This window comes from Salvia miltiorrhiza, chromosome 1 (genome assembly GCF_028751815.1).
Source record: "Salvia miltiorrhiza cultivar Shanhuang (shh) chromosome 1, IMPLAD_Smil_shh, whole genome shotgun sequence".
NCBI lineage: Eukaryota > Viridiplantae > Streptophyta > Magnoliopsida > Lamiales > Lamiaceae > Salvia > Salvia miltiorrhiza.
Genome location: NC_080387.1, coordinates 51,389,638 through 51,402,282, shown reverse-complemented (window position 1 = coordinate 51,402,282; position 12,645 = coordinate 51,389,638). Strand labels below are relative to the sequence as shown.

Below are 12,645 nucleotides of genomic sequence, written 5' to 3'. Positions count from 1 at the left end.
ATTTGACGTTTGATCCTTTTATTACATTCAATCATACATTTAGTCGATTTCGACATGTATTACGAATCACAAAATCTAAAATAAAATAAAATAATATGTTCGTATTGATTTAAACGATAGAATGATTAATGTATAAGACAAAAAAATCTTGATTTGAATCTTTTAACAAATTTATGGTACTATCTCATTACAATCACGTAATTATATAATCAAATTTGTTATATGATTAATTAAATTCTTATACTCCCTCCGTCCTTTAAAAATTTGCCTCAAGAGGAGCAGCACCAGTTTTAATAAAAGTTGGTAAAAATTATTTGATGGTGAGATCATGTGCAAAAATAGTATTTAAAGAGTTGTAATTAAAAAGTAAATGATGAGGTTGTGTATAAAAATAGAAAGTAAGGAGATTGGAGTAAACTTTTGAGGGATATTCAAAAAGGAAATTGAGACAAATTTTTGTGGGAATGGAGGGAGCATGATCTTTGGTATGATTAAATGATTCAAAACTACTCTTGAGCTATGTAGAGTTTCGACTATTTTACTTATTGAATTTTACTTATTTTTTATTGTTGGATAAATGAGTTTTACTTATTCCAATGCAAATAACACCATTATATCATTGTTTGACGCTTTGTAAAATAAATCCATAATAGCTCTCAAAGAAAGAAAAAAAATCCATAATAAATTGGTATTTAGTTATAGAGCTAATTCGATACAACCACTCCTTCATTTTTGGCTATAAAAATATATTTTCTCCCATCAGCAACTTTTTCAAGGCGCAGAGTCACATTTTACACACACAAAATCATGTATGCCTACGAACTAACGCCTATTTAGGATCCTCGCCTTCTTCGCACAATTCTCCGATCTCCCAATCTCCGGCAACTCGCCGTCGTCGACCGGAATTTCTCAATTTGCTCCGCACATGGGTACGCATATAATATTCTATTCAAATTTTAGGAGATTATGTTTTGTTTCCATTATGAAAACGCGTCGATTAAATGATCAGCTACAAAAAAATGGTCAGCGATTTTTCTGGTATTGGATAGTGATAATATCAATGCGCTGATTTGCTTTGTTTTGGTTGTTTGATGTTTATTTTGTGCTGGTATATCTGGACTATGGATTCTCCAGCGTAGCTGGTAGTGTGATTATGGATTGCATGAGTATTTTTCTTGTTTTGATTTTTGACTGTTGGAGCTTATGCATGATATTCATTTACGTTTCATTTTTTATTTGCATGAAATCTCTGAGGTGTTGGCATTTGAATGTCGGAATCATATGCTCTTGGAAAGAATTGGATATATCGTAAATTAGCTCCATCTCGCTGAGACATAGTACTTTTGATTGTTTTCCTATTATATTGTATTACTGAATTTGTGTGCAAAATGACTGATAAAAAACTATTTCAATAATGATGCTTCTCTGCACCAAATTCATTTACAAATGTATATAAATTCACGCATGTGTGTGCGTTGGGATTATTTTATGCTGCAGATGGTGCGCAGTGCAATGCCATGTTGAATTATCGTTAGCTTTATTAGTATTATTATGGCATGAAGTAAGTGATTCTTCGTAACTTATTTTATTGTTTTTTATAATGAAACCACTGTTGTTTATCTAGATAAAAACTGTTGCTCAACTCACCTCATAGATGGGGATGGTAATTTCAATGTCGAGGGGGTTGACAATTTCATGAAGGAAGTTAAACTTTCCGAATGTGGGCTTTCTTATGCAGTAGTAGCCATCATGGGCCCTCAGAGTAGCGGTATAAATTTTTGTCACTTAGTGATTGCCAATTATTATAGTCAGTGTGCCTAAAATATGCTGCCTTATTTGACAGGGAAGAGTACATTGATGAATCATCTGTTCGGTACCAATTTCAGAGAAATGGATGCTTTTAAGGGAAGGCATGCGCTTATTGACACTGCTATTATAATCTGTTTCATTATTTGTTCAAATACTGACAATGGCCCAATCAATCAGGTCCCAAACCACAAAAGGTATATGGATGGCTAGGTGTGTCGGCATGGAACCTTGTACTATCGTTATGGATTTAGAGGGTACTGATGGAAGAGAACGAGGAGAGGTCTAACTAATTTTCTACTGAGTGACTGTTAACATTTTCGTGGTGTTTTGTGCATGTCATGATTTATGGTCTTCATTTTCATCTTTTGTTTTGTGACTTATGATTAAATACTTTATTCATGTTTTGGCTCAGCCTCTTTATGTGATTCCACTCTGGTGATGGCTAAACCTTTCTTCCTTTTTTCTTTTCTTTTTCTTCACCTTCTCCTCTTTTAAGCAAAATATTTCTTGTTGGACTTTATCTATTTATCTATGAATTTGTATCCTTGGCATTCTACATCTCATAAGAGTTTGTATGCATGGAGTTTTTTTTTCCTTTTTCTCTCCCCTGGAACCAATCAGTTGTTATTGATTGTTAAAGTGGCAATACTGTAGCTATTTTTCCCTTCTCCAGGACGATACTGCCTTCGAGAAACAGAGTTCTCTTTTTGCCCTTGCTGTATCAGATATAGTGCTGATAAACATGTAAGATTGTTGAATTTCATTAAATGTGGACTAGCTTTTGTTCCATTTTAATGAGTATATTGTTCTTAGGACTACTTGACTGCTCTCAAGATATATTATAATATTCAGGTGGTGTCATGACATTGGGCGTGAGCAAGCTGCAAATAAACCTCTCCTGAAAACTGTGTTTCAGGTGAGTTATTGGTCCGAGTCTGATGTTTAAAAATCTTTAATATGAATAGTGAATACATCAATGATTTAACATGCTCTGAACAGGTTATGATGAGATTATTTAGTCCACGTAAGACAACTTTGTTGTTTGTTATTCGTGATAAAACAAGGGTATGTTCTCCCTCATAGGTCTAAATTGAGTGTCTAGGTGTATATGTTAAAAATGTCTAACTAGTAGCTGCGTTTGGCATTTTCTTTATCGTAGACACCTTTGGAAAACCTAGAACCAGTTTTACGGGAAGACATTCAGAAGGTACATTTTGTGAAAGTCTTCAATGTACACTTGGTGTTTTCATTACACTTTCTCCCTAATATATCCTCTATTTCTTCCCTATACCTTCTTGGGTAGATATGGGATTCTGTCCCAAAACCGGAAGCTCACAGGGAAACTCCGTTAAGCGAATTTTTCAATGTAAGATAAAGAGATGTCAATAAGTTCAATCACGTCTTCCTGATTGGTAATAAAAGGTGACATTGTTGTTTCTCTGAAATCATTATATGGCAGGTTGAAGTTGTGGCTCTCTCTAGTTTTGAAGAGAAAGAAGAGCAATTTAGAGAGCAGGTATATGTTGTTGTTTGAACCCTGGAAAGTTGTACTCAAATTTTAAATGCTAGTCAGCTTGTGTTATGGAGCTGGTTGTTTGATCATTTAATTATTCTTGGCCTCTCTGGGAAAGGTGGATGATCTACCAGATATTGGAGACATGAACTATTCATTTGGTTAACATTTTCTTTTTAATACAAGGTGACAAGTCTAAGAAAGCGATTTCACCAATCTATCGCACCTGGTGGGCTTGCCGGTGATAGGCGTGGTGTAGTTCCAGCTTCAGGCTTTTCATTCAGTGCACAACAAATATGGAAGGTCATAAAGGAGAACAAGGACCTAGACCTGCCTGCTCACAAGGTACTGAGCCATATATCATTTTAGGACCACAACAAACTTCTGAGGAAGTTTAGACGTTTTAAAGGTTTGCTTGTTCGTTTGTAGGTTATGGTTGCTACTGTCCGTTGTGAAGAGATTGCTAATGAAAAGTTCTCATCTTTCATTGGAAATGAGGTATTAATCCCATGACAAAGTGCAGATATTATTTGAGCTGTTCTTTTCTATTTTTCTGCAACTTATGAAATGTTAAGTTGTTGTTCATATTTCCAGGAATGGCGTGAATTAGAAGAGACAGTACAAACTCAACCAGTGCGAGGGTTTGGGAAGAAGCTTACATCAATTATTGATGCTTGTTTGAAAGAGTAAGTCAATCGGACTTGATTGAAGTTAACTGTATTCAAATATAAGTATGTGAGACACAACCACAGTTACATTAAAGAGTATCAAATTTATGAGAGTAATGTTTATGGTTCTTTTGTCCATGAACACGGTAACATATAATATGCCATTATGCTATTAGGTACCCAGAGGACTAGTAAAACATTGTTTTCAATTAGTGTAATAGGCTTAGAACATTTTCATAATAATAACTGTGATTGAAGTGGTATAAAGTGGAAGCTGATGAACCTGGTTTTGGATTAATTTAAAGGACCTGATTAATGAAGATAGTGCTGGGGGTCTGGAAAGATAAAATGAAGCCGTAGGAGGACCAAATAAAAATGTTTTAAAATAATTTCTGAGCACTTGCTCTGTTCTAATCTCATGCATTATAATTTCTTGAGTGTGTATGTCTTCTAAAATAGGGTATTCACATAATCACATGGGATAAAGACCTATTGTGTAAGTCTGATGACTGAGTTTCGAGTGAAAATGGCTCTTTTGTTTTTTCATTTGTTTAGTGAGAAAGTGGCAGTTGTTATGCCAAAGAACTAAAATACATGGCAACGTAATATCTTTTGTATAGTTGAATGCTTCCACTTTAGCAGATGAAAAATTAGGAGTAATTGCATTCCTTAAGGAAAGAGAAACCTATTCTTTGTTATTTTTTCCTTTTTGTCTTTATGATTTTAGTATTGCTATCTGATTTTTGAGTCATGAGACATTTATGTCAATGTTTTATTCTCTTTCCCATGATAGGTATGATTTTGAAGCCACATTTTTTGACGAAGGTGTAAGAACTACAAAGCGGAAACAGTTGGAAGAAAAGCTTTTACAGGTATGTTTCTCAGTCTTGTATTATGAATCTCACTCTGGGAACACCCAGTTATATATAAATCTGCACTCATTTACTACTACACTTGTTAACTGGTCCGTGGTATTTCTGGCATATCTAGCAGAGGCTTGGCTAGACAACAATAATATTTGCTTTGTCATCTCCTTTAAGGTTGTTAGATATATTAGTGCGTGTTAAGCTTGAAACATCTTCTCAGAGTAACAGTTAGATGGGATAGTAATAGCTTCTTTTTTTTTGAAGAAATTAATATCCATGAAGGATGTGACCACTTATGCTAGTTCGGTGTGTTTTTTTATGGTCATTTGAAAACCTTAAAGCTTTACGCATATCTTTGTTGGCAAACATTAATTATCAGAATAATGCTTCTTCATGCATATGAAAGAGTATTTCGAGCAGGCTGAATTGCTGCATTTATCCTGTCTAACAGAAAGAGTAGCTTATTGAATATAAGTTAAAAGTCACTATTAATGCTTTATTTCATTTACTATTTCCACTTACAGTTTTTCCTTCTTTGTTATTCTTAGCTTGTCCAACCTGCGCACCAATTCATGTTGGGACATATACGCTCTGGAACCTTGGATAAGTTCAAAGAAGCATTTAATAATGCCCTAAATGAGGGAAAAGGATTCTCTGCAGCCGCACGTGATTGTACTAAACTCTGTATGTCACAGTTTGATGAAGAGGCTGAAGGTATGTTATCAACATTTGACTTGATATCCGAGTGTGGGGTATCAAACTAGATAACCTTTAACTTGAAGTGAACCCTCTAAAGACATCTTAAAAATATACACAATTTCAAACATCATTAGGGGCTACCATCGAACATTTTTATTATATACATTGTGTTTTCAGACTTCGTCCTTAATGTGTTTCAAGTTTGCAGCAACCTTCTTTCTGATGATCACGAGAATTGGTTATCATGTCAATTTGTGCTTTGCAGGCGTTCATATTGAGCAAGCAAACTGGGACTCTTCTAAAGTGAGAGAGAAACTCAGCCGTGACATAGATGCACATGTTGAATCAGTTCGGACAGCCAAGTTGTTAGAGCTTACAAGCACATATGAGGTGTGTGTGATAGTCTTATTAGATCTTTTCCTAGAATCCTGTCACAGTAGAATTATTTGTGCTCCTTCTAGGAACGAGAGTGATTAGCATGAAGTTTTTTTTAAGGTAATTGAAAATATGCTATTACTTAGGGATAAGATAAACCAAGAAACAACATAAAAAAACTGCCAGTTCTGGCATTCTATATCAACTTTATCTTCACATTGATTAAAATACTTTCAAATAAAATCCCTCCCTACCATCTGCTTTCAACTACTCCTCTATAGAATTCTTAGCTGATCTCTTTTCCTCGCACCACCATTTATTGCTCTGTGTAAATGGAACGATTATGATCATGATCCCAATGCTTTCTCTCTCTATCTAGGTTATAGTATAATGCACAACTTTCCTACTAATAGTTTGTGTCTTCAGACAAAGTTAGATGAGGCATTGTCTGCACCTGTTGAGGCTTTGTTAGATGGAGCTAGCAATGACACCTGGCCGGCAATCAGAAAACTTCTCCAGCGTGAGAAAGAAAAAGCTGTTTCTGGATTTTCTGATGCACTTTCTGGATTTGAAATGGATAATGCAACCAAGGATAAAATGCTGTCGAAGTTGGAGAGTCATGCAAGAGGAATTGTTGAAGCAAAGGCAAAAGAAGAAGCTGGCAGAGTTTTGATCCGTATGAAAGATAGGTATTTGTTGTACTTGTTATACGTCCTAGGATATATTGCTGATTTTATTCTCCTAACTGTTGCTGGATGAACTACCTTGGACAGGTTCTCAACGCTATTTAGTCATGATGCTGATTCAATGCCACGTGTCTGGACTGGAAAAGAAGATATTCGAGGAATCACTAAAACTGCTCGTGCTGCTGTATGATCTTTTCTACTTAGATCTCTCATGGGACTATTGGTTCTCCAATGCGATCTTTATTAGATTAAAAGTTTCTTGTTTTGATTTATTTTTGTTTTCTTTCTTGGGGCCAGTCACTGAAGTTGCTATCCATTATGGCTGCAATCCGGCTGGAAGATGATGCTGATAATATTGAGAGTGTCTTGACCCTTGCTCTTATGGACCCGAAAGCTGCAGCTTCAACCAATAAGAGTATTACAGCGGACCCTCTGGCCTCAAGCAGTTGGGAAAAGGTAGTTAGTTAGCATTATTCATCAAAAAGTTTGAAATTATGGAGTTGAAGAATCTCTTGCAGTATGCAGATTATGTCCTTAGAGTATCAGTCAATAAATAGTCCAAGCATTATTCTTTAACTATAATTGTGTCATTTTCTCCCTTTATTATCTTTTTCTGTCCATGATCTCTATCATAAATATCTGATCATTAACTAGGCACCATGTACGCCTCTTCTAAAAAAGTAACATGAGTTTTGTATCCACATTATTTATGCGTTATACTTGCATTGGTAGATTGTTTAAATTATGGAATACCGCTTCGTAAAAAACTAGGTAACTCTATATTTACAATCTTTATGCATTCTATAAGGTGTTAATTCTTGTAATTGGCATTTTCTGTTTGCTGATTATATGTAAATTTACTAAGAGAAGTAAGTAAGATTATTGGTTCTATAAAACTACTTCCTTATCCAGAATTACACTTTTACTGGTCACTCAGATTTATACATTTCAGTGATTTCATTTGGAGCTTTGTCAAATCAATAACAAGTTGGTGGACTTCTTTGTGCATGCTCGCATGTAGTTTCTCGCCTTCATGCACTATACTTAGCTTATTGTTTATTCACTGCCCAGATTCCAGCAACAAGAACCTTGTTAACACCAGTCCAGTGCAAATCTTTATGGAGGCAGTTTAAATCTGAGACTGAGTATACAGTTGGTCAGGCAATCACTGCTCAGGTAAACTTGACATACCAACGCTTTTGAAAAAATGAGGTTCATGAGTTACATTATGAAAATTCTAAAGGCTTTGTTTCTTGTTTGCACGACTTCATATCAAGCAAAGTTTCTAATGTATTCATTATTTGTTACGTTATCTCATTTCTCCAAAATCAGGAGGCCAGCAAGAGAAACAACAATTGGTTACCACCTCCATGGGCAATTGTTGCATTACTTATCTTGGGTTTTAACGAATTTATGACCCTCTTGAGGTACTCACTATCTAATTATTTACTCTATACTTGGGGTGGCTTGAATGATATCATTCAGCTAGTGTCAAAAATGTCACTTTTATTTTATTTTTCCTTTGCATGGTATCTGTTTAGATAGAGTTCTCCTGTGTCTGCCGATGGTTTATTTTGACACTGCCCCCTTTATTTTGACAGAAATCCTTTATATCTGGGGTTCATTTTCATGGTATTTCTGCTCATAAAAGCCCTCTGGGTGCAGTTAGATGTCTCGAATGAGTTCCGCCTTGGAGTTGTAAGTGGACTTTCTTTAAATATTTATTTCTGTAGCTTACAAAGTGCTACTCCTGTCTATGACTATGGCCTCATTTCCTATGAAATAATTCAATTCAGATTTGTGTTTTTTTTAATGTTCTTTCTACTTTGGGCACATCACTGCCGACAAAGCAGAGGATCTCATACTTCTCGGATTTTGTTTTGGGTCATGCAGACTTTTAACTCTAATCACTCTATATCTGTGTTTGTCATGGTCTTTTGGAAGCAAAGTTATAAGATTCTTTTGCACAATTGATATGCTTCCGGCTTCTTTCTGCTAAATGTTAGTTTGCCTCTGGAACTTCTTTTCATGTTTCATGGAATTAAGGAAGATTTATCACAACCAACCAAAATCATATCTGGTACAATGCATTTAGCATTTATTCACAAGTAACATACTCATATTTGAGGTCTGCTATCTGTCTTAACACCTACAGCTACCTGGACTACTCTCAGTATCCACCAAATTCCTCCCTACTGTAATGAACCTTCTCAAAAAGCTAGCCGAGGAAGGCACAGCAGCTGCTAATCCGAATCCTGAACGAAACCCGTCTCTTCCATCAAAGAGCTCCGCTGCTTCCTCTGAGGTAACTTCATCTGACTCTGCACACAACAAAACACAGTAAGCAGCCACTTCCTCTTGTCTGAGGACTCCATCTCTATTACCATTGAAGCATAACACCATAATCCATATAACTGTACGGATCCTTCGGCTTACTGATCCCACAGTCACAAATGCACAATGTTGAAGAGTTTATCTTCTTGTAGTTGTCTTTGGGGAGTTGTTTCTGAAAAAAAAAATGAAAAAAAAAATGCCCCATTTTTGTTTTGTTTTTTTTTTGGTGAGATAATCCACAAGGCATCTACTATCCTGGCCTTGTTTGTTATTGTCTGGCTTAGCCTCCTTCAATTTTGTATCATTAGAAGTTGAATTTATTTTGTATTAATTGAAACTTGGTCACTATCCATTATGTATTCAAATCAGTAGTAATTGGCTTCAAACCCTTTGAGGCCATGATCTCTATGTTTCTTTTTTTAAAAAACCTTTTTATTATTGTTTGGCTAATGAAGCTGTGCTATATTTTCTTGGTGTTATTATTATACTTTAGATCTTCACTTTGTTGACCCTTGATCCTCATAACTATAGTAAATATAATCACACGGCTATAAATAAATGATATACTAGTATATATCTAGATGAAGTAGGATTAGTAGCCAGCTAGTTGGGCTTGATCTCGGCGAAGATTTCATCAATGGGCTCAGCCCCCAAAAGCTTAACGGGCCTTCTTTTTTATTTCTCTTTTATGCATTTTTATTTACATTCCCATCATCACAAATTCACCCCAATTTAATTTTTTTTTTCTGGAAATATATTTTTTGTTTTGAGGAATGAAGATTTTATGCTTAATGCACCAAGTGTGGCAGTTGGGATTTGAACGTATTAATTGTGGCAGGGAACAATATTATTTGGTACTAGTACATAATTATTTGTCAACTACCCAGTTTAGAAACCCCCCAATTATATTCTCCAATCACAAACTGACAATTATTTTTCACAACTCTACTCTTTTATGGAAATTTGATTTGTATAAATTAACACTATGATTTCCATCTGAAAACACTTCTGGACGAGAGCATGTTAATAAGAAACGTGTCCTACTCGTGACCATGGAAATGAAATGACTAATTTGACCTCTCCGCTACAAAATTGCTCACGAATTAATAATGCATTGATTGTTTGTTCAGTTCTTCAGCTCTCATGTACGTGATCACATTGATATATGGTGTCTTCTCATTGTTCTGCAAATTTTAGCTGTTCCAGCCTAGCTTTTTCAGCACATTGATTAATGCAATAAATGTGTATACGAGTAATGGATACCAAAAGAGTATTGATGGTAAAGTTAGTTGATGCCACTAGAAACAGTTTTGATTTTATCTTTTTCAGACATCATAGTAATATATATTTGATGCTGCTGCATTACTTCTTGGTTGGTGGTATGTTCGTACAATAATAACAACACTGTCGCCTAATTTCAGAATGAAAAACAAAATTGATATTATTGGGATGATCGGATCAAATATGTATAATAGACTTATACTCATGTGTATATTATATTATACACTAGAGAGAGATTATTATGAAGAAAATACAAAATAAGGAGCCAATAAAAATGCTGGGTACAGAATTACGCGAAGGTCTTCATTGATGTGCATGCACTAACAGTCTCTGTCTCTGTCGCACTTAATAATCTCACTTGATTGAAACATATATATGACGATCAATTTCAGCCTCGCAACCCAAATTGCTACAAGGTTGAATCATAATTTCATATGTTGTTACTCATTGAATCATTTTCTTTTTCCTTATAAAGCCCATAGAATCATTAATTAGCTTCCCAAATATGGTCCTTTTCCAACTTATTGCTAACGCAATTAAAGATTCCCCTTTACTTTGATTCACATTTTTTTTATACTCTTTTCGTTTATGGAAGAACTTCAAATTTTTTTCTTTTTGTGACGTTCATAAAAAAAAATTCTACCTATTTTTGAAGTATATCTCACCACTTATAAATATCTCATTTATTATTATTTTTCACATTTTCACCACTCTCAATATTAATTACAATACATTTTCATCACTCTCAATATTAATTATAACACATTTTCACCACTCCCAACACACTCAACAACTTTTTCTTAAAATTTGTGTTTCCTCCTAGAAAATCCTTTAATGGACAGAGAGAGCATAATATATGTACATAGAGAGATTCAAGTAAGTACCACTAAATAAAATAAAAATTTAGAGCTATTTTCAGGCGTTCGATCACAAGATCTACGATGGATGCATCATCTTGTTAGATAAATGTATCACTTGGTTCGAATTTTGGAGGGAGAGAAATTTTTATTTTTTTTTAGCGAATTAATTTTAATAGTCGATGTATTAATTTTTACAACGAATACATTATTTATAATGGTATTCACGATAAAAATGTAATTCTCACTAGAATCACATGTTATATATAGTATTGTTAGGTTTTTTAGAATGAATAGCAATTTCTTAACTCCACCTTTACTTTTTTTTTTGGTCAGAAAAAGAAATTATTATTAAAGCGGTACCAGAGGTACCAAGGCAAAAGCCTTAAAGCAGTTTACAAATCAAGTCGTTGGAGCACCACGCATCCAAATCCAACGCGTCATCAACGACATCAAAAATTCTATTCCAAGACCAAAGTCTAATCTTGATCTCCCAAACAAAGTTTTTGTAATCCCACTCTTTACCACTGAAGCGCCTCTCATTTCTTTTCTTCCACGGGATCCAAATACAACCCACCCAAATGGCCAAGAGAAGGTTTCTAATCTTTTTTTCTTTTCCAAAAGAAGTGAACATACCGAAGTGTTTTCCGACATGATTTGGGCGTGCTGTAGCAATACCCAGCCACTTCTGCACTTCATTCCACACCTCATTCGTCTTTGGGCAAAGAAGAAAAAAATGATTGGTCGATTCTTCCTGCATCCCGCATTCACAGCATTTGGTCTCTTCATCGCTAATCAAAATCTTCCTTTTCCTCAAGTTATCGCACGTCGGAAGTCTGTTTTTCAGCATTCTCCACGCTGTCATGGTTGCTTTGTATGGTGTTTTTGCCTTCCAGATCAGCTTCAGAAAATCTGCATCAGCATTCGACCTTTACTTTAGGTTTATTTCGTGCAAATAGCACACATTTTTTTTAAAACATGTTGTAATTATAAATTATGTTAAAATATTGTGTTATTTGTGGCAATGGATATTATAATTTAAACTCATCAATATTAAGTCATTCGGATTCTTCTACAAATTCAAATGCTTCAAGAATTTCAAATATATATACATCAATCTTGTGTTTTATTTTCTATTCGAATCTCTGTCTTAAAAGTATTCCTGCAGCATCCTGCTCAAACATTACATTTTACACACATAATGTGGAAAGACAATTCAAATTTCAAAACAGGAGATAACGCAATAAATAAAAGTGAGACCAAAAGTGTGAAATTTTGATTGTAACAATATTGTAGATTATCTTTAGGGCAAATTGCATGAAAATACCCCACTTTATACCAAAATTTGGTTTTTTTACAATCTTTTCAATTGTAGCCAACACTTGAACTACCTTTCAATTTGTTGCAATTGGCTTCCGGAGTAATTTTCCGGCCAAATTAAATCTGAGTTGGCAGCCGGAATGCCAATGTTGCATCAGAAATGTCAAATCACACCCCCTCCCCCTCCCATGTCACCCTCTCTCTCTCTTCCCCCATCGCCCTTCCCTCTCTCCCCCA

The 12,645-nt window shown here is 35.0% G+C and overlaps 1 protein-coding gene across 1 annotated transcript; it reads left to right on the top strand.

Moving 5' to 3' along the window:
* The first annotated feature begins 711 nt into the window (after positions 1 to 711).
* Positions 712 to 9,358, top strand: LOC130991481 (protein ROOT HAIR DEFECTIVE 3-like). The gene is made up of 23 exons (XM_057915739.1): positions 712 to 929; positions 1,625 to 1,768; positions 1,844 to 1,910; positions 1,987 to 2,089; positions 2,483 to 2,553; positions 2,662 to 2,725; positions 2,809 to 2,874; positions 2,969 to 3,016; positions 3,113 to 3,175; positions 3,269 to 3,325; positions 3,509 to 3,667; positions 3,752 to 3,820; positions 3,917 to 4,008; positions 4,784 to 4,862; positions 5,405 to 5,570; positions 5,821 to 5,945; positions 6,357 to 6,619; positions 6,704 to 6,800; positions 6,914 to 7,072; positions 7,688 to 7,792; positions 7,949 to 8,043; positions 8,218 to 8,314; positions 8,772 to 9,358. The coding sequence occupies exons 1-23, from the start codon at positions 926 to 928 to the stop codon at positions 8,958 to 8,960; spliced, it is 2,382 nt and encodes a 793-aa protein (XP_057771722.1). The 5' UTR covers positions 712 to 925; the 3' UTR covers positions 8,961 to 9,358.
* The last annotated feature ends 3,287 nt before the right edge of the window (positions 9,359 to 12,645 follow it).

Bases quoted from the DNA above. Each gene is read 5' to 3' on its own strand.
- LOC130991481 (XM_057915739.1), top strand. The intron at 1,911-1,986 runs GCATGCGCTTAT...CCAATCAATCAG, and splicing joins ATGGATGCTTTTAAGGGAAG to GTCCCAAACCACAAAAGGTA. The intron at 5,571-5,820 runs GTATGTTATCAA...TGTGCTTTGCAG, and splicing joins GTTTGATGAAGAGGCTGAAG to GCGTTCATATTGAGCAAGCA.